Below are 22,399 nucleotides of genomic sequence, written 5' to 3'. Positions count from 1 at the left end.
AAGCTCTATACAGTCAGCAAAACAAGACCAGGAGCTGACTGTGGCCAGATCATGAACTCCTTATTGCCAAATCCAGACTGAAATTGAAGAAAGTGGAAAAAACCACTAGACCATTCAGGCATGACCTAAATCAAATCCCTTATGACTATAAGTGGAAGTCGCAAATAGATTTAAGGGACTAGATCTGATAGACAGAGTTCCTGAATTACTATGGGTGGAGGTTCGTGACATTATACAGGAGACACGAATCAAGACCATCCCCAAGAAAAAGAAATGCAAAAAAGCAAAATGGCTGTCTGAGGAGGCCTTACAAATAGCTGTGAAAAGAAGGGAAGCAAAAATCAAAGGGGGAAAGGGAGGATATACCCATTTGAATGCCGAGTTCCAAAGAATAGCAAGGAGAGAGAAGAAAGCCTTCCTCAGCTATCAATGAAAAGAAATAGAGGAAAACAATAGAATGGGAAAGACTAGAGGTCTCTTCAAGATGATTAGAGATACCAAGGGAATATTTTATGCAAAGATGGACTCAATAAAGGACAGAAATGGTAGGGACCTAACAGAAGCAGAAGATATTAAGAAGAGGTGTCAAGAATACCTGTACAAAAAAGATCTTCACGACCCAGATAATCACAATGGTGTGATCACTCACCTAGAGCCAGACATCCTAGAAAGTGAAGTCAAGTGGGCCTTAGGAAGCATCACTATGAACAAAGCTAGTGGAGGTGATGGAATTCCAGTTGAGCTCTTTCAAATCCTAAAAGATGATTCTGTGAAAGTGCTGCATTCAATGTGCCAGCAAATTTGGAAAACTCAGCAGTGGCCACAGGACTGGAAAAGGTCAGTCTTCATTACAATCCCAAAGAAAGGCAATGCCAAAGAATGCTCAAACTACCGCACAGTTGCACTCGTCTCACATGCTAGTAAAGTGATCCTTAAAATTATCCAAGTCAGGCTTCAGCAATACGTGAACCATGAACTTCCAGATGTTCAAGCTGGTTTTAGAAAAGGCAGAGGAACCAGAGATCAAATTGCCAACATTCGCTGGATCATCAAAAAAGCAAGAGAGCGCCAGAGAAACATCTATTTCTGCTTTATTGACTATGCCAAAGCCTTTGACTGTGTGGATCACAATAAACTGTGGAACATTCTGAAAGAGATGGGAGCACCAGACCACCTGACCTGCCTCCTGAGAAACCTGTATGCAGGTCAGGAAGCAACAGTTAGAAATGGACATGGAACAACAGACTGGTTCCAAATAGGAAAAGGGGTACGTCAAGGCTGTATATTGTCACCCTACTTATTTAACTTATGTGCAGAGTACATGATGAGGAACGCTGGGTTGGATGAAGCACAAGCTGGAATCAAGATTGCCGGGAGAAATAGCAATAACCTCAGATATGCACATGTTGCCACACTTATGGCAGAAAGTGAAGAAGAACTAAAGAGCCTCTTGATGAAAGTGAAGGAGAGTGAAAAAGTTGACTTAAAACTCAACATTCAGAAAACTAAGATCATGACATCTGGTCCCATCACTTCATTGCAAATAGATGGGGAAACCGTGGAAACAGTGACTGACTTTATTTTTCTGGGCTCCAAAATCACTGCAGATGGTGATTGCAGCCATGAAATTAAAAGATGCTTACTCTTTGGAAGGAAAGTTATGACCAAGCTAGATAGCATATTAAAAATCAGAGACATTACTTTGCCAACCAAGGTCCGTCTAGTCAAGACTATGGTTTTTCCAGTGGTCATGTATGGATGTGAGAGTTGCACCTTAAAGAATGCTGAGTGCTGAATAATTGATGCTTTTGAACTGAGGTATTGGAGAAGACTCTTGAGAGTCCCTTGGACTGTATGGAGATCGAACCAGTCCAACCTAAAGGAGATCAGTTGTTCATTGGAAGGACTGATGTTGAAGCTGAAACTAAATACTTTGGCCACCTGATGGGAACAGCTGACTCATTTGAAAAGACCCTGATGCTGGGAACAATTGAGGGCAGGAGGAGAAGGGGAAGACAGAGGATGAGATGGTTGGATGGCATCCGACTCGATGGACATGGTATTGGGTGGACTCTGGGAGTTGGTGATGGACAGGGAGGCCTGGCGTGCTGCGGTTCATGTGATCACAAAGAGTAGGACACGACTGAGTGACTGAACTGAACTGAATGGAAAACAGAAAAAGAAATAGGTGGCCCATTAAGTACTTTGAAGCTTTTTTGATATGTCATGGCAACCCACTCCAGTGCTGTTGCCTGGAAAATCCCAAGGACAGAGGAGCTTGGTAAGCTACAGTCCATGGGGTCCTGAGTCGGACACAACTGAGTGACTTCTCTTTCCCTTTCATGATTTAAGGCTAAATCTTATAGGCTTTTCCTGGAGCAAGGGGTGGGTTTTTAGTAGATATCAGGAATATAGCCTGAATTTTCACCTATTCTATTATTATACTGAACACCAACCTTTATCATAGAAAATGTCTTTTTGAGTGCAGAGGGGGAAATGATACATTTCTCTTTTCTTGTAAAGTCTCCAGGTGCCATTTCTCAGACCTTGGAAACAGCCCAGTTGCTATTTGCCACCTACCCTAGGTAGCCTGATATTTTTGAGCTTCCCTCTGCTCATTACCCCTATTGCTGCCAAATAACAAAACCATCTGCACTGGTTGGACAGCATCTGAAGATGATTCTGTAAGTTCCAGAAACAAGAAAGCGATTTGGCCCAAGTAAAGCGAAGAGGGCAGATTCCTTCCTTCCACCTATCCATTAATTCAACTCCTGGATGCTTTCCCCGATTAGCAAAAATGAATATCCAAACAGCTGGAACAAAGATCTGGGAATAGGAGATTTTGGAGGAGCTGCTGACTTGCTGAGTAAGTGCAGCCTCAGTGAGCAGAGTCAGGATAGATCCATTTGCTCTTATTTAGCAAGGCAATGACCCGTACGTGGAAACAGCCATTTGACATCCCACGGAGTAAACCTAATGCTGAAGCAGCAATAATGGGCATCTTTAACTGGGCATGAATGCAAATGTTGCTGTCTGAATAATTTGTCCCCTTTTTAAACTAGCCCACACACTTAGATGCCAGGGTAAGTTGTGAGCTTTTAATAAGTATAGAAAAATTCCAATTTAATGTACTTTCTTTTCAGGTAGACTAGGGAACTCAACTAGATGCAGATATCTAAGCCATACATGTAACACCCTAAGCACACATCAACCACTGAGCGGTGTGCCAGTGAGTACATAACAAGCAGTTGTCCCAAGGCCACTAGATCTGAGTAACTTAGAGCAGGCTGACCCAAATTAACCCTCCCTTTTGGTAGTGCTTACTGTCTGGATGGGTCTATAGGGACTGTTTTGGGATGAATCTGAACTGCCTAGAACAGTGTCAGCAACTCATGGGACCACTTGAGAATGTTATGTAATGTAGGACTCAAAGGCCCAGAAGAGTATGTCTTATCCAGCTTTGGCCACACAGTCAAATGCCAGCTACACCTCAGAGGACTGTAATGAGTGAGGCTTCAGGCACTTTTAGTTGCATGTACAGTTCAGAAACTACTCCTGTCAGATTAAAAAAGAATTAAAAGAGGCTGGCTTTCTCTTGATTGCCTATTGTTTTAATATGTAGTTTTCACAAACTTCCTCACTGCAATTTCCCTGACTTTACCACATTATCAGTCATATGGTACTTGGTATTGCTTTGTTCTATACATACATTTTATCTTTTTATCATTTTTATCATTTTATCAAAATTGTTAGCATATTATCCCTCTTTCCTTAAGTTACTTTGTTCATTGTTTGCTACATGCATAAGTGCAGCTTTTGTAATCATTCCTAGCAGAGAAATTTGAGTAACTGAAGCTCGTAATGAGCTTCTCCTACCTTCAGCCTCATCTGACACTCAGAGAACCCATATTTTCCCATTCACCCATGAAATTTGTATCTAAAAGGAATCATGTTCCTGTAGAGTGCTCCTTTTCAAATACCTGCTTTGGAGGCTGATGTTTTTTGCTTTATAAATGGATCCTAATAAGAGTGGGAGCTAGTACTAGTGGAAAGAAATTACCATTGCTAGTTATTTTATTCTACTGCAAGGTCTAAGGCTTCAGAGACTCAAATTACAGACACAAAACACCTGACAACATCTGTTGTCTGCAAGACAGTACAAATTATATAAGGGTGACAAAAGTTTATTTGGAGTGTTTTTTTCTTTGTTTCATTATTAAAATATAGCTGGTTACAGTGTTGTGTTAGTTTTAGGCATACATCACTTTTTCAGATTATTTTCCCTCATAGGTTATTACAAAATACTGAGTAGGGTTCCTGATGCTATACTTGTTGCTTATCTGTTTTATATATAGCAGTGTGAAAGTGAAAATGAAAGTCACTCAGTTGTGTCTGACTCTTTGCAACCCCATGAACTATACAGTCCATGGAATTTTCCAAGCCAGAATACTGGAGTGGGTAGCTGTTCCCTTCTCCAGGGGATCTTCCCAACTCAGGAATCGAAACAAGGTCTCCTGCATTGCAGACAGATTTGCAGATTCTTTACCAGCTGAGCTACCAGGGAAGCCCATATATATGTGTGTGTACGTATGTAGCAGTGTGCATGTGTTAATCCCAGCCTTCTAATTGATCCCTCCCCCACCTGGAGTGCTTTTGCTTTTTCTTTGGAGCCCAAGAGTTAAGCTTCTAAAAATTTGGGGAAAACTTATTTAACTTATGGTTCTACACTATCATATCTATCACATTTTTATGTCACTTTTTGTTGTAGTTATAAAGTGTCCAGACATTAACTGAAGGGTTGACATATTGATATATGTCAATATTGACATATGACATATTGATATAGCTCTGTCCATTAATAGATAAGAACTGAGTGCATGTCCTTGGGGTAATTTATTGTTAATACTGATATTAATAATCAGTTATGAATTGTAATAATTACTTATACCTTTTGGCAATAACGGTGGCTGTAAAACTATATTTAGAATACCATTGGCCATAGAAATATAAAAATTCTCTTATCATGTTATCTTTGAAGGAATAAGGCCAACACTTTTTTTTTTAACTAGTGTTAGCATGTAATAAATAATGGCTACACTATAGATAGAACCTCTTTCCATTCATGTTTGGCCCTAATAGTAATCCCATAACGTGGCCTAATATCAGTTTTGCACATTGCTTCCTGTTAACAGATGAGGAAACTCAGACAGACAGATTTAAATAATCAGTCATTAGTTTGCTCATTTTTAGGCATTCAGAATATATTAAGGACCTACAGTGTGCCTAATGATGGGGATTCACAAGCAGATATCAGAGAATGTGTGGTTGCCTGATGAGCGGGTGGCAGGGCAGGGTCAGAGTCGCCTGGCTCCCAGTCTAATTCACTGTGCTATATTCTCCTTTCCCGTCATCCATCCTAGAAACTGCCACACCATGCAGCTAAACGCACTTCAGTGGCATTTTCAGAAGCAAATGCCAGGCTGGATGGATGATTGATGTTTCACAAGATGGCATTTATGTGTTATATTGTGTATTTTTATCCTTATTGTTGAATTCCTTGATCGTGCTTATTAAAAACAAGTGCTACTCAAAAAAAACCTGTAGATTTTTGAAACCAATTCTTATATATACCTGCCATACTGTTCCATAGTCTGTTATCTATGCAAAAGATAGGGTTTAAGTTTGTCTAACCTTATGAAAGAAAGGGTAGAGATTAGGAAGCTGACAGTGTTGTGTTTTTAACACCCCCTCACTGCCATACACAGTGGTACACACACCTTGCCCCAACTTCAAATGACCAATAACTGAGACCAATTTGTTTCTAATTTGTACCATTAGGAATGACATTTTGAATTGAATACAAGTAATAACACTAATTATTTGAGGTTAGGGAAATGAGCCAACTGACCACTTTTCGCCCCTACTCTGAAACTGATTATTTTCCTTCTGTAGGCTGGTCAGTTAGGGACTGAGGATAAAGGCAGTAAAACATTCACAGCGAAAATTAGATGGCTGTGCAAACCTAGGAGTATTTTTAAAGCAATGTGTGCTGGCAGATAAGATCCACTGGTAGACATGCAACTAAGTTGGTTTTGTGGGAGTACAAGGAGTACTTAAGCAGAGATGACTATTTTCCTTTCCTCTGTGGAAAGAACCCCCTTCAAAATTTTCCCTTACTATGATTGCTTCTCAATTTGGAACGGTTAGGATTTTTTGGTTTAAGAAACAGAAATTGACTGGCTAATTTTATGTAAGAAGGGGATGATACATTGGAAGAATATGGAATAGCTCACAGAACCAAAGGAAAAGCAGAAACATCTTGCTTGCCCTGGAAACCACAAACTCATGGATCTCTAGATGCAAGTTGCAGACACTAGTGAAAAATAATGGTTCTTTCAGGTGGTTGCTTTCATGCTGTGTTTTAGCTAACTATTGCTGATGAACACACCAGCCCGGAATTCATGGGCATAAAGCAATAATAATTATTCTTTATTTCTCACAAGTGTACAAGTCAGGACACTTCTATGCTGGGCTTCACTACAGGTGACTGTATTCCTGGAGTTGTCAGATTCACCAAGTGAAAATATAGGATTCTAGTTAAATTAGAATTTTAGATAATGAATAACTTTTTAGTATAAATACATTCCATGAAATATTTGGAACATACTTTAAAAAATTTGTTGTTTATCTGAAACTCATGTTTGACTGAGTATGTCATGTTTTGTCTGGCAATCCTATTTGCCATTTCCCATCCTTCTTCTCCTGGGATCAAAAGACTCAGTTGAGCATGTTCTCCTGATGATGGCAGTGGCGTGAGTCCAAGTGAGTCCAGTTGTGCCAGCACCTGTCAAGACTCTGCTTATACGACCTCTACTGATATCTTTGGCCAAAACAAATACCATGCTCCGGGAACGTAAAATTGTGTACCACCCACAATAGGAGGGCCTGAGCATGGCAAAGTTTGTAGAAACAGGGTAGAGTGGAAAACTGGAGCCATTAACACAGTCAATCAGTTTCCACTTATTTTTCATCTATTTTTATAAAAACCAAGTTCTAGGGAATGTGTGTGCTTAGTTGTGTCAGACTCTTTATAGCCTCTTGGGTTGTAGCCTGCCAGTCTCCTCTGTGCTTGGCATTTTTCAGGCAAGAAATACTGGAGTGGATTGCCATTTCCTTCTCCAGGGGCTCTTCCTGACTCAGGGATTGAACCCACATCTCCTCTGTCTCCTATATTGTAGGCAGAATATTTACCTGCTGAGCTATTGGGGAAGTCAGTTCTAGAGAGTCTGAAATGTGTAACTTAGGTAATTTTCATTGGCTGAGGGAAAAAAAGGTCACCTGATTGAAAATCCCAGCAAACCAGTGGCAGTAAGATGAGAGGTAGTTCTCCAGAGGAAAAATAGGATGTCTTACCAGAAGAAGGAGGCACGGATTTGAGCAGGTAAAACACTCTACTGTTTCCTTGACTTTGCCTGCATTTCCACTTTTGTTCATACACAAGAAATGTTAGGCTCATACAAAAGAGAAGAAGGAATGAGTTTGAACCTGGAGAACTGTACAAAAATGCAGAGGCAGCTCTGAGTCCCCAAAAAACAAAGCAAACCCTAGAGATCTAGTAGAGATAGTGGATAAGAAAGTTACAAAAAAAGTGACACAGGACAATAAAACCATGAGTGCCAGAGTCTGATTGGCTGTGTCCTAATCTTACTTAATGCTGATTCACTGCACAGCTGAAGGAATTCATATATCCCAGAGCAACTAGATGCTAGCATTATTTTAGAAACTTCCATTCACTTTGTATTGAACAAAAGGGGAAAAACATGCATTTAACATCAACCATATGTGAATTTCAATGAAAAAATATTACCTATTTAATAATTCAGATTTTAAAATAACTTAGATGCATCATATTCACTCTACATTTTTTTAACAATGGAAACCCTGAGGATTACTTTGAATAATGAATTTTTCTAATGCCAGGAAAGATGGGTTTCTAAATTATGTTTTTCACTTAGTATTTTAGGAGGTGTTATTCTAATAATTAATTTTGAAACAAGCAACACCTAATAATAGTGTGGTGTTTGAAAGATTACTGAATTATATTTTCAAATATTTTGATAAATTACTTGGCGTGGTAAGTAAGGTTTATATTTACGTTTCCCAGAAAGTATTACTCTGGTCAAATAAGTTATACTATGTATGGTAATTCTGAAAACCAAAATGACGTATACATTTTATATTATTTAGTAAATGGTATTGGGGAAATTGGCTAAAAGATATGGGAGAAAATTTAGTTACAATTCACACCATAAGTATATTACATATGCTGTAAAGAGTTCAATTTTTTTAATGAAACAGATCATTAAAACAAAAAAAGAAACAGAGGTAAACATTTAACTGATCTGATGTTATAGAAGAAGGATCTAATACACCCAGAAGCAATAGAAGAAAACACAAGAGAAAGAGAAACAAAACATTTACGACAATGGGACTTACCCATGGTGGTACAGTGGTTAGGACTCCATGCTTCCACTGATTTGCAAAGCAGAAATAGAGACACAGGTGTAGAGAGCAAGCGTATGGACACCACAGCTGGAAGAAGGAGAAGGATGAATTAAGAGACTGGGGTTAACATACACACATTCAGTTCAGTTCAGTTCAGTTGCTCAGTTGTGTCTGACTCGCTGCAACCCCATGAATCACAGCACACCAGGCCTCCCTGTCCATCACCAACTCCCGGACTTCACTCAAACTCATGTCCATCGAGTCAGTGATGCCATCCAGCCATCTCATTCTCTGTTGTCCCCTTCTTCTCCCACCCCCAATCCCTCCCAGCATCAGAGTCCTTTCCAGTGAGTCAACTTTTCGCATGAGGTGGCCAAAGTATTGGAGTTCAGCATCAGTCCTTCCAATGAACACCCAGGACAGACATTACTATGTATAAAATAGGTAACTAACTAATAAGAACCTACTCTATAGCACAGGGGACTCTACTTAGTGTTCTTTGGTGACCTAGCTAGGAAGGAGAGCTAAAAATGAGGGGATATATAGGATCCCCTGGAGTAGGAAGTGCAACCGACTCCAGTATTCTTGCCTGGAAAGGTTCATGGACAGAGCAGCCTGGTGGGCTATAGTCCATGGAGCCACTAAGCACAGCACACACGATGTCTTACCAGCTGTTAATCTTATACATCATATGTATAACTGATTCACTTTATTATACAGCAGAAACTAACATTGGAAAGCAACTATCCTCCAATAAAATATTTTTTAAATAAAAATAAATTTGAAAAGCACTCCTTCGAATAAAAATTGTTAGGAAATACTCCAGAAAGAGAAAACCAAAACAAACGAACAAAAACTACCCCGAGTACTGTAATAACCCAAGAATTGAGCATAAATCAATATCTCAGTGACTTTGATAATTAACTTCTGTTTGCTGATGCAAATAAGGTTATCATGTTAAACAGTATTTCCTGAGTAGTCATCCTTACTGAGAATTAAAATAGATTAAAAACTACTTGGAACCACTTTTGCAAAAGCAAGTGTAATAGAGAGAAGGAGTTAAGTATAGAAGATTTGTAAGCCTTTTGGTTTTGGGACTAGCTCTATAATTCCTTAGCTAATGTGATTCCCCCTGCCTATTTTGTGCCTTATGTCCACATCTGTAAAATGCCAATAATAATAAAGACACTTTTTTACTTCTCAGAATCTTTATTAAAATTTTACTGGTAACAGAATAAAAACTTTGATTTGTCACTTTAATGTTATCAGTGATGGTGTAAATGTAGACTGCATAAATTGCTGTAGGAAACTAGGAAGGAACTTTCAAGCCATTAAACAAAAAAGATATATATATTTATATACACACATGTATGTTATGTACAAAACTCCTGATAGAAGAAAAAAGAAATTAAAACTCAGAAATGTCTGTAATCGGTGAAACTGGACATCAAGTTTATTGTAATTCCTAAAATATATGAACATTTTTTTGCCCCATGGTTAATTTTTTTTTCCAATTGATACCAAAATAGATAACTGGATTGGTTACTAAAGACATACTGATAAAAGCTGTGTTGTTTCAGTTGTTCAGAATAAGAGCTTGCTCCTTCCTGACAAAAATTTAATGAAATGACTTCCTTGAGCTCAGAAAAGAGTTGGGGAGAATATTTCATTCTTTTTTTTTTTTCCAAACACTCTGTGAGTACTTTATATTCCTAATAATGTGCTGTGTAAGATTTAGTGGTCAAGAAAACAAAAGCCCCCCTCTCTGCCTCTTTCAGTTTAGTGACAGGCATAGGTAAATAATCCAGCAATTAGGGTTCAGTGCCGTGTGGAGAAATACAGGGTACAATGTGACAACACAAGATAGGCAGCCAGTATGGAATCAGGAGTGGGCTGGAGTGGGGGTGGGGGGATGACAAGACTGTCTCCTGGAAAAAGTGAGAAAACAAGCTGACAAGCTGAAACCTGAGGGAGGAAATGGAACAACCATATGAAGAGTTGAAAGAAAACTATTCCATTAGAAAAAAAAAAAAAAATAGAATGTTAAATGCCTGGGAGTAAACAAAGATAGTGTTTTCCAGGAACCAAAAGCTGTTTGATCTGATTGGGTGGTTCAACTCAAAGGGAATAGGAAATAAGGCAGGAGAGAGAATCAGGGGCTAACCATGAATGGCCTATTAAGTCATATTAAGAAGTTTTGATTTTATCTTGAGGGCAATGAAGTTGAAGGATATAATATTCATATTTGCAATTTAGGGGAAATTTTTCTGATTGCAGTGGTAAATGAATGACAGTGAGCTTGAAGAGAGAAGACTTAGAGGTGAAAAAAAAAAACTAGTTATAATGCGATTGAGAGTGATAAATGAATCCGAGAGATATTTAAAAATCATAAGCCATAGAATTGGGGGTCTACTTTATGCGGGGACAGTAAAGAAGAGAGAGCAATCAAGGAAGATAAACTTTTTTGATTTGGGCAACTGTTTGCATAATAACACCATTACTGAAAAAAAAAAAGTGATCACAAGATTGCAAGTTCTCTGTGGGAAGGAAGATGATGACCCCAATTCTGAGTATATTGAATCCTGTATTTCTGTGAGAGTTGATAGAGGTATGGAATAGTCAGCTCATTGAAAGTATAGATGTGAAGGTCATGAGGAAAACATAGGCTGAAGATACTGATTTGAAAGTCATGAGTATCATGGTTGTAGCTTCTGAAGCTAAAGAGTGTATGTGTAGTGAGTGATCATAGTGCATAATATAAAAAAAGCGGATGGTGATCAGACCTTCAGATGTTTAGGGAATGGAACAAGGTAAGCCCAAAAGTTAAACTTGGAAGGCTGGCCAAAAGGATAAGAGGAAAAGCAGTTGAGTTTGGTGACCTAAACACTGAGAAAAGAAAGAATGATGTTACTATCAACAAAGTCAAATACTTCAGAGAAAAATGGGAATAATAACAAAATTTTTCATTGGACCTAAAAGCAACCAGTCCATTCTAAAGGAGATCAATCCTGGGTGTTCTTTGGAAGGACTGATGCTAAAGCTGAAACTCCAATACTTTGGCCACCTCATGCGATGAATTGACTGACTGGAAAAGACTCTGATGCTGGGAGGGATTGGGGGCAGGAGGAGACGGGGACGACAGAGAATGAGATGGCTGGATGGCATCACCGACTCGATGGACATGAGTTTGAGTGAACTCTGGGAGTTGGTGATGGACAGGGAGGCCTGGCATGCTGTGATTTGGGGGGTCACAAAGAGTTGGACACGACTGAGCGACTGAACTGAACTGAAAAGCAATATGGTTCAAAGACATTGATGAGTTTCTTGAGAGCAGTTTCTTTGGAAGTTAATGAGTGAGTCCAGATTGCACTGAAGGTTGGAGTATGAAATGTGAATTAGGGAATGAAAACATGAGATAGAGGAATTCCTTCAGGAATGTGGAGATAGAGAGGTTTGAAAGTAGGTAAGATGGGGTTTGGCAGGGGGTGGGGGGTGTTCTTTCTAGAGCAGAAAGACTACATCATATATAAATGTTTATGGGAAGAAACTTCCAATAAAATAGGAAGATAAGTGGTGGAGTAAAAACTATTGGTTAGTGACCCAGGGTGGGATACAATGTCAGTAAGATTACATTTCTGTTTAGCCCAAATGCTGTCTACATCTCCAGCATATAAGAGCCACAGCCTGAGCATATTGTCCTTAATTAGGAAAAGGAATAGAGTTGGTGGCCAAAACATAGCCCTACAGTCAATTATTCTTTATTTTATTCTCAGTTTTATCACTACCTGTCTATGTAACATTGAACAAGTGAACCCCTTCCCTGCCATGTAAAATCAAAGTCCTTAGTACATATATATTCCTCGTATAAAGGAGAGGCAATATGAGTAAATATTATCATTGATAAAAGCTCTCTGGGATTTTGACCATTGGAGATTTTTTGTTTTGTAAATTTTCATGTTTATAGTCAATGTTTTAGGGGTATGGAGTCTTTCCTCCTCCACTTTTTCTTTTTAAATCAGACCATATCTGTATTTTTTTTTTCTGTACTCTGTGTCCTGTCTTGGAATTCAGAATTAACAATGAATTAAGTGATGTGAGCTCTTGTAATTACTATGCAGCTTCCTTTTACAGGTTTTAGATTGTTGAGGAAAGATTCCTAGGATGTCTAAGTCTTGTTCTCGAACACCATCATGAGTAGTCTTGTAGGTGTTATGAGACATGATCAGAACCATGGCTTATTCAATTGGGAAAGAGAAAGTGTGACTATTAAACAATAGAACAATTGAACATACAGGAGCTCTGAATTCTAAGCCTAGCCATATTTCTTGATGGGATCCCCTTTGATAAGTCATTATTCCACTCTGGGCCTCACATTCTTCCCTATTAAATGGGTATAACTTTTCAGGTCCTCCTTGTAAAAGTCTAAGAGACTATTATAAGTCAATGTATGAATATGAGAAAACTACTCTTAACCCAAAGGGGAAACAGAAACTCTACCAATAGAAATTAATAAGTAACAGGAATCAACTACATTGTATTTCTGCCATTGTGTTTGGTTTTGAATGACTGGTTCCTACCCAGAGGCCATATAAGATGCCGTTGTGAGAAGAATGCTGCTGCTGCTGCTGCTAAGTCACTTCAGTCGAGTCCGATTCTGTGTGACCCCATAGACGGAAACCCACCAGGCTCCCCTGTCCCTGGGATTCTCCAGGCAAGAACACTGGAGTGGGTTGCCATTTCCTTCTCCAATGTGTGAAAGTGAAGTCGCTCAGTCGTGTCTGACCCTTAGCGACCCCACGGACTGCAGCCTACCAGGCTCCTCCATCCATGGGATTTTCTAGGCAAGAGTACTGGAGTAGCTTGCCATTGCCTTCTCTGGAGAATGCTAGTCAAGAGAATTCTCCTCCCACTCCCTCCTTTGCCACTCTGCCCTGGTCAGTCGCCCAGGTACCACCATCAATAACTGCTGGAAGAGATCTGCAGAATCCTATGGCTGTCAGGCAGCTGTTTCTACAAGCAGAAAACGTTCCCGTTTTATTTGTCACTGAACAGTTTCTAATGGGCAAGAAGAGTGGGGAAAAAATAAAAGTGTCTTGTTTTGTTTTTTATTGAACTCCTTCATGCTTTCTTGTCTTCTTCCCTCCCCCGGACAGATAGTTTCTCAGGGACAGCACAAGCAACTAAGAGTTAAAAAAAATTAGGAAAAGGAAAATCATAGTCAAAGCATAAACTCTGCAATTTGTAATCAGGGCATAACCTCTGTGATGAAATTTGTGAGTAAGTAATTCACTTTCCACTTAAACCCACCAGTATGAAATCTAATGTTGCTGCCCTGAACACTAATGAAGGAAGTCAGACGGCAGTACAGCTAGCCCTTGGGGACTCATTTCTCACATCACCAATAAGTAATTCCCATTATTTTTGGCCATCTGGTAGCCTGGATTGTGAAGATGAAGTTTCATTCAAGTAGGGCTTAAGAGTGTGGACCCTGGAGTCTTTTTAGATTCACATCTGTTTTCTGCTTGTCACCTAGCCTCTTCTATAACTTATTTTCCTACCCATAAATAAAATCCTCATAGGATATTATTTACTTATTATAAGGAGTTATTGAGATAATACTTATAATTTACATAAAGTCTTGGGGCTTCCCATCATCCCATCCGGTCCGATCACTTCTTGGCAAATAGATGGGGCAACAACGGAAACAGTGACAGACTTTATTTTGGGGGCTCCAAAATCACTGCAGATGGTGACTGCAGCCATGAAATTAAAAGACACTTGCTCCTTGGGAGAAAAGCTATGACCAACCTAGACATAAAAATCAGAGACATTACTTTACCAAAGGTCTGTCTAGTCAAAGCTATGGTTTTTCCAGTAGTCATGTATGGATGTGAGAGTTGGACTATAAAGAAAGCTGAGTGCCAAAGAATTGATGCTTTTGAATTGTGGTGTTGGAGAGGACTCTTGAGAGTCCCTTGGACTGCAAGGAGATCCAACCAGTCCATCCTAAAGGAAATCAGTCCTGAATATTCATTGGAAGGACTGATGCTGAAGCTGAAACTCCAATACTTTGGCCACCTGATACAAAGAACTGATTCATTGGAAAAGACCCTGATGCTGGGAAAGATTGAAGGCAAAGAGAAGAGGACAACAGAGGATGAGATGATTGGATGGCATCACTGACATGATGGACATGAGTTTGAGTAGGTTCTGGGAGTTGGTGATGGACAGAGAAACCTGGTATGCTGCAGTCCATGGAGTTGCAGAGTCGGACATGACTGAGCAACTGAACTGAACTTGGGGCTTCTCAGTGGTGCTAATTGTAAAGAACCTGCCTGTCAATGCAGGAGATGCAGGTTAGACCCCTGGGTGGGGAAGATCCCCTGAAGAAGTGTAAGACAACCCACTCCAGTGTTCTTGCCTGGAGAATCCATGGACAGAGGAGCCTGGCAGGCTACAGTTCATAGGGTTGGAAAGAATCGATTGTGACTAAAGAGATAGCACACATGCACACCCACCTGTCTGTGCCATAAGTGAAGTGAAGTGAAGTTGTTCAGTCGTGTCCAACTCTGCGACCCCGTGGACTGTAGCCCACCAGGCTCCTTGGTCCATGGGATTTGACATAGGCCTTATTAATTCCATGTTTAAGCTCTAAGGTAACGTCATCAGACCTATCAGACACCAAGATGATATTTAAGCCTTTCTGTTGTAGTGATTAACTAGGGGTTTCATTATGTGGCTAGATTGTAAACAACCAGGTATTACTGCATCTTAATAACACAACTATGCAATCTGATATTAAATAACACTGCTTTTCTTTTCCTGACATTTGAAGGCAATACATTAATTTTATCTACATAAGAAAATAAATGTAAGTAGTACTTAGTGATAAGAAAAATCTATTCTTAATGCTTATACTTGTGCACACTCTCTAATAACCAAACCAGGTCCCTTTTAATCATAAAAGAGCTAAGCTATTTTCATTGTGTTACTCTGTGTACTTCCTATAGTGCTTGACCACAGTGGAAAGATTCTCACCTTATAGTAAGAGAATTATTTAATTCTCATCCTTTGCATCTGCTCACTGAGTCTGTAAGGAAGTCCTAAAGTACGTAATCTTCTTAACATAAAAATGCAAATGGTTCAAGTCATAAAAGTACTTTTCTTAGATTTGCCTCTTCCAATTGCGTGGACCAGGACTGCAAACCTGCTTTTAATGATGTGGTTACTTATTCCATTTGTTTTTGTCTTAACAGTTCCACCAAAGATCTCCAACATCTCTTCGGATGTCACTGTGAATGAGGGCAGCAATGTCACCCTGGTCTGCATGGCCAATGGCCGTCCTGAGCCTGTGATCACCTGGAGACACCTTACACCAACTGGTAAGCAACTCTCCAGGCCCCAAGATACAACACACTATTTAAAATATCCTCATACTTCTGTGATTCCATTGGATCCAAAAGGCAAGCCTATGTATTGTTATTAAAACACTATTAGAACCTCCCTTCCTGTATAGCTATGGCTGATTCATGGTGATGTTTGGCAGAAGCCAACAGAATTTTCTAAAACAATTATCCTTAAATTAGGAAGTAAATAAATTTTACAAAGCACTGTTAGAATAGTGACATAGAGCTAACGTGTTTAGGGTCATCTCTGGTCTTGGCTAATATGTCCATCTCTATAAAATCTATAACCATACCATATATATATTATACTAAATATATATATATATATAGTTCTGTGGTTTATATATAAGGTATATTTCATTTGAATAGGACACTCCCCCAAGGCAACCAATATAGAAGTATTAAATGCATTAAATGACTTAATTATGTCTAAAGCAGGTCGGTGTCTGAATGTCTTGGGACAATATTTTGTATGGATTAAATTCCCATAGTTCTTTGTGTGCTTTTTGTTTTGCTTTGCTTTTAAATATAGTTTCCTAATACTGTAGCATCTTGTGAAGAAATCTTTCAGGAATAATACAAAGTTGTGACTTGTAATATACTGTCCTTAGCATCTGATTCTCTGGAGGGGCACCAGGCATGGACTGCTGCTGCTGCTGCTGCTGCTAAGTCGCTTCAGTTGTGTCCGACTCTGTGCGACCCCATAGACGGCAGCCCACCAGGCTCCGCCATCCCTGGGATTCTCCAGACAAGAACACTAGAGTAACCTTCATGAACTCATTATGCATCTCCAGCTATTGATGCTAATTTAATGAAAGTCAGAAAATCATTTCTCAGAAATGTCGTCTGTCTTCTCCCCTCCTCCTTCCCACTACCGTCACTGGGTTCTGAGGTTCTGCTGCCTTTTAAATCCCATTTAAGTACTTTTACCGAATTATTTAGGATTAACTGCACGTGCCCTCTCCTACTCCACAGACTGAATTTTCTTACATACAGAACTATGCCTTTGTGAATGACACAGTATTTACAGAATGGGGTCTGATATTTAGTTTTTCCAGAAAGAGGAATTTTGGATCAATTTTTCTTATAAAATATCAATTATTTTGGTAACTAGCCCCAAACATTTAACTCATTTATATGTGATATTCTCTTAACATTTTCTCATATATATATCTATAGATTCAATATACAACATACTAATTTTGAAGTGAACGCCATAAATATTGTTATGCAAAGCTAGACAATGGGATCTATATTGATATACTTCTGAAAGACCAGACTAGGGTAGTGTTTGGTTATAGCATCTTTAAATAATTTTGTATTTTGTGGTGTGAAAATATGGGCCTCCATTTCGTATTAGCCCTCAAATTAATTTACCAGGTGAAGTTTGGACTAACCTATGGAATAGTCTTTTATTTAGGCACCAGTTCTGATTCAGTTCAGTTCAGTTCAGTCGCTCAGTCATGTCCGACTCTCTGTGACCCCATGAATCACAGCACGCCAGGCCTCCCTGTCCATCACCAACTCCCGGAGTTCACTCAAACTCATGTCCATCAAGTCGGTGATGCCATCCAGCCATCTCATTCTCTGTCGTCCCCGTCTCCTCCCGCCCCCAATCCCTCCCAGCATCAGACTCTTTTCCAGTAGAGGCTTCTATTTTCTTAAGATGATGTTAAGTCAAAACTCATCCTTATTATTAATGCTTACAGATTGTTATTTGCTGAGAATATATAAAAGCAGTAAATGAGGCACTTATTTATGGGATGAACCTCAAACTCATATCCTCTCATTCTCATTTTAAACCTCACATGGAAAAAAATACAAATGCACGATTATCTGAAGTTTGAGCCACTGGTTATCATATATATATCTTTTTCCTGGATTAAATTTAACTTCCAGAGCACATTCTCCTTGAATGGAATTGTATATATTAACCCTCAATCCCACAACACACCTACCTTTCTCCTGTAAAATCGCTCTTACTGACAATTTGGTATAAAAGTTTGGGGCACATACTTAAGGATTTATAGAAGATATCCTCTGAAATCATTGCATTTTCTGTAATATTGCTTTGAGAGATTGTTATTGCATTACAGTTTCCTCTGAAAGAACCCTTTGAGGAAGTTCCTCTTTTATTTCAGTATTTCTACTGTCCTATTTCTAAGCAATGGTTTGTCTTTTTAAATGAACCCAATGAATTTTTACAAATAATCAGGAGTCCTTCATTGTATTAACTGTTACCAAACTTAGAGCCAATTTTATAACCAGTCTGAAAAAGAATAGAGGAAACCATATATAAATTACGCCTTAATGAGATGGATTTTGAACAAACTGTGTGGGATTTATGGCATCAAATCCATATATAGACACACTCTTGCTTTCATCTTGTTTTCTTATCACTATTTTCATATCATCTCCCTTTTGTAATTAATTTAAATGTTTGTATAGTATTTATGATCTCTTATTTTTATGGAATACATGGCAGATTAAAGAAAGGAAGAAGGTAGGAAATAGATTATATTCAAGTTGTAATCAAAGAATGAACTGCATTATTAATAAAAATGCCTTATCCTTTTGGTGCATTATTGACTAGTAAATAGTTTTGTTTTTTTTTTTTTTTCAGGGAAAAATACTACTGATGATCTGAAACTAAAGATAATTCTTTTTTATTCCCTCAGTTCAGAAAAGTAATGAAATCAAATAAGTTTCAAGACCTCTCCAGGCTTGTTCTATAAGTGTAGATTTTCACGGCTAACTTTAGTAAACTTGTTAATGACAGTAAACAAATGGTTTGAACCCTGAATAATCTGGTTATCCATGATATTTCAAGTCATCTAAAGATCAAAGGACAAGCTAGATCTTCCAGAATAAAGGGAGCGTTTACATACAGTCAGAGAACCTGAGGGACTTCAAAATTAATAGAAAAATTGGTGTACACACAGGGATTCCCAATAGTTGGGGGAGGGTGGTTTCAGGAAACTATAGTCCCTGGGCCAAATTCAGCCCACCTCACTTTTTTTTTCTTTTGCAAGCTTAGAATAATTACAAAAGATTTTAAAAAATACATGACACTAAAATTTCCGTGCCCATAAATACAGTTTTAATGAAGTACAGCCATGCTTAGTCATTTATATGATGTCTATGGCTGCTTAAAAAAAAAAAAGACAGCAGACTTTTGTTGCAACAGATATGGTTTAACCCTTAAAGCCTAAAATATTTTCTATCTGGCCCTTTACAGAATAGTTTACAGACGCTTGCTCAAGAATATGGCTTGAAGCATGGGGCAAGGATTTTCTGTACTTGTCTATGACTCCATGGGGCTTTGGGAAGATCTCCCATTAAGTTCCTAAATACATCTTAAGGGAAAGAACTTTATTCTTCTATAATCTATCTAGTCCCTCTCTCTGGGTCAAATGCTATTCTGGCACCTGCAAAACTGCTTCCTTGCTGCATTCACAGACTCAAGCTGCTGCTGCTGCTTGGTTGCTTCAGTCGTGTCCAACTCTGTGTGACACTATGGACTGTATAGCCTGCCAGGTTCCTCTGTCCATCGTTCATGGACACCCTCCATGTTCCATGTTCCACTCTCCAGGCAAGAGTACTGGAGTGGGTTGCCATGCCCTCCTCCAGGAAATCTTTCCTACCCAGGGATCGAACCCAGGTCTCCTGCATTGCAGGCAGTTCTTTACCTCTGAGCCACTAGGGAAGCCCAAAGGAAGCCCACAGACTCAAGGACAGACTCCAATTCGCTCTACAATTGGTATTAATTCCCAAGTCTACTTTTTCATCTTTTTCACATCTGACCTAAATAATCACCTGATCATAATCATATTCTTGATTATATGTGAGAGAATATGTCTTTACTATTCTATACAGGAAATTAGGGGGGTTTGCTTTGTGTGTTTTCCTTTGCAAAATCTGGAAACAGGGGTTGATCCTTTTCAGCTATAATGCAAAGCCTTTCATAAAGACATTCAAAGAAGAGGCTCTGTACTCTGTACTTGTGCTTTGTACCATTTATTAAATAAAAATTAAAAAAAAAAAAAAAGAAGAAGAGGCTCTGCTCCCTGTGTGACAGCAAAGCTACCTGCAACCCATGGCCATACGAGCAAAAATCTCCAGCTAGCTTTGTTCAATAATTAATTGTGCCTTCAATAGCACAGAGTGTGACTGCCTTGCAGAGGAAATGTACCTGTAATTAGCTCGACCCCACAGGGACATTGAGCCCTGAAAAGGGGGAGATTTCATGCAGGGTTCACAAGTACTTGATTACCTGTCACTTGATGACACAGGGGGGAGAAAGGAAAGTAGGTGCAAGGTATATTTTTATGAGAAGAATATTTATTACCTCTTAATTCAGTCCTTTTTTAAACAAAAAAAAAAAAATTGTTGGATCATTTTGTTTCTCTTTCTTTTGACACCTGAAATTTCTTTTTCAAGAATACTGCAAGTGTTTTTTAATGAGGGAGATTAGAACAATGGTGAATTTTTATATATAAAATCAGACCATACTCGACATAGATGGAGCAGAGATTGATGAATTCTATGGTTCCCTTCCCTGTATTTTTGATATCTTAATTTTTCTCTCCTCTTCAGTTCTTCTATAGTCAAAATGATGTGTCACATATGTGGTTGTTAAATGTGACCTATTTTCTCCCTTAATTAAGTTAGACTTTCATAATCCTGTAACTCCCAGAGGGCAATTGCACTGTAACATGTATTTTCTATGGTGTGTTTGATCTCACTTCTATGCACTAAGCTGCTCCCATCTTCTTAACTTTGTTTCTAAATCTTTCTTCTCACATTGCAGAGGAAGTATCTTTCTCAACTGTGCCTCGTGCCTGGCCAGGTTTGTTCATGGTTACAGAGTTTCCGGGTTTCCCTGGTGGCTCAGTGGTAAAGAATTCACCTGCCAGCCCAGATTGAGGATTCAATCCCTGGGTTGGGAAGATCCCCTGGTGAAGGAAATAGCAATACACTCCAATGATCTTGCCTGGGAAATCTCGTGGATAGAGGAACCTGGTGGGCCACAGTCCATGGAGTCACAAAGAGTTGGACACTATTTAGTGACTAAACAACAACGACAACAACAGTTTTTCTGTACATTTCATTTCTACAAAAGTTTTTACATCCTCAGTAGCTTTCTATACCTGGAACAGTGAGAACTTAGCCCCTTAGGCTAACAGCAATTTAGCAGGCATTTTATAATTCTCTTGCCTAAGTCAGATTTAACAGCAGCACCACATATAGAAAGCTCATGTAAGGAATATTTTATATTTATAAAAGAACAAAAGAACACACAGTAATTTGAAAAGATACATGCATCCCAAAGTTCAAACAACAGTATTTACAATTACCAAAATACAGAAGCAACCTATGTGTCCAAGAGATGAATGGATAAAAGAGACGCTGTATAAATATACAATGGGATGTTACTCAGCCATAAAAAAGAACTACATTTTGCCATTTGTTGCAACATGGATGGAACTAGGGACTATCATACTAAGTGAAGTGTCAGAGAGAGATAAATATATGATATCATTTGTATGTAGTATCTAAAAAACACAACAAACTAGTGAATATAAAAAATAAATAAACTGACTCAAAAGAGAACTAACTAGTGGCTACTAGTGGGCAAAGGGAAGCAAAAGTGGGGAGGTGCAATACAGAGGTAGGGGAGTAAGAGGTACAGAACATTATGTGTAAAATAAATAAGCTACGAGGATATATTGTACAACACAGGGAATGTAGCCAATATTTTATAATAATTATGAATAGAGTATAACCTTTAAAACTTGTGAGTCACTATATTGTACACCTATAACTTATATAAATATAGTTGTACATTCAACTATCCTTCCATATAAAAAGAAGCATTTTCTATGTTGATGGGGTGGGGAAGACATTCGAAGGAGAACTAACAGGACTCTGAAGAGTCTGAAATCCCCTTGTTCATTGGAGTTTGGGTTTTATCACTTAGCCAGACTCTTTCAGTTCATTTACAAGTTGAATCCTTGCCTAATAGTGCTCTTAAACGCCACTGATGTTATAGCTCCATCTGTCTTACTTCTGATTTTATAACTTACCCAATTATTAATATGTCCAGCCTGGACTCTGCCTTCATGGGTTTGGAAGAAATACATAATAATGTTAAACTAAATTCATTTCTTTAAGTTGAATTCCAGAAGCATATATTGCAAGTAGCTATCATCTGCCCTTTTCAGTTAGCATGTTAGAATTAGTATGACTTCACATTTTACAGAGAGAATGTAGAGATTATATAATCTACAGTTGAAGTTTCGGAAAAGTCTTTCTCTGGGATTTCTTTTATGGACCTTCCAGAATGTTCTGTTAAGACAGTCTTGGTAGTATCAATATATGGATATGAAAGAGTCAAGCCTGTTACCTTTGCAGGTAAGGGGTCTTGACCATTTAGTGACAATTTAAACAATATTGGTTCAACATGTTTTATTTATTTTTACATTCTT

General features: G+C 38.6%; 1 protein-coding gene across 1 annotated transcript in view; it reads left to right on the top strand.

The window, feature by feature from the left end:
- LSAMP (limbic system associated membrane protein) overlaps positions 1-22,399 on the top strand; it is a 746,634-nt gene that overhangs the window by 487,939 nt on the left and 236,296 nt on the right. The window contains exon 3 of the mRNA XM_055431419.2: positions 15,762-15,887. Coding sequence (XP_055287394.1) covers positions 15,762-15,887 — 126 coding nt within the window. The remainder of the gene's footprint in view (positions 1-15,761; positions 15,888-22,399) is intronic.

The sequence above is a fragment of the Moschus berezovskii genome, chromosome 1, assembly GCF_049115385.1.
Source record: "Moschus berezovskii isolate FMDL1 chromosome 1, NW_MosBer_1.0, whole genome shotgun sequence".
NCBI classification, from domain to species: Eukaryota; Metazoa; Chordata; class Mammalia; order Artiodactyla; family Moschidae; genus Moschus; species Moschus berezovskii.
Note: the sequence above shows the minus strand (reverse complement) of the source record. Positions and strands in the feature narration are given on the sequence as shown.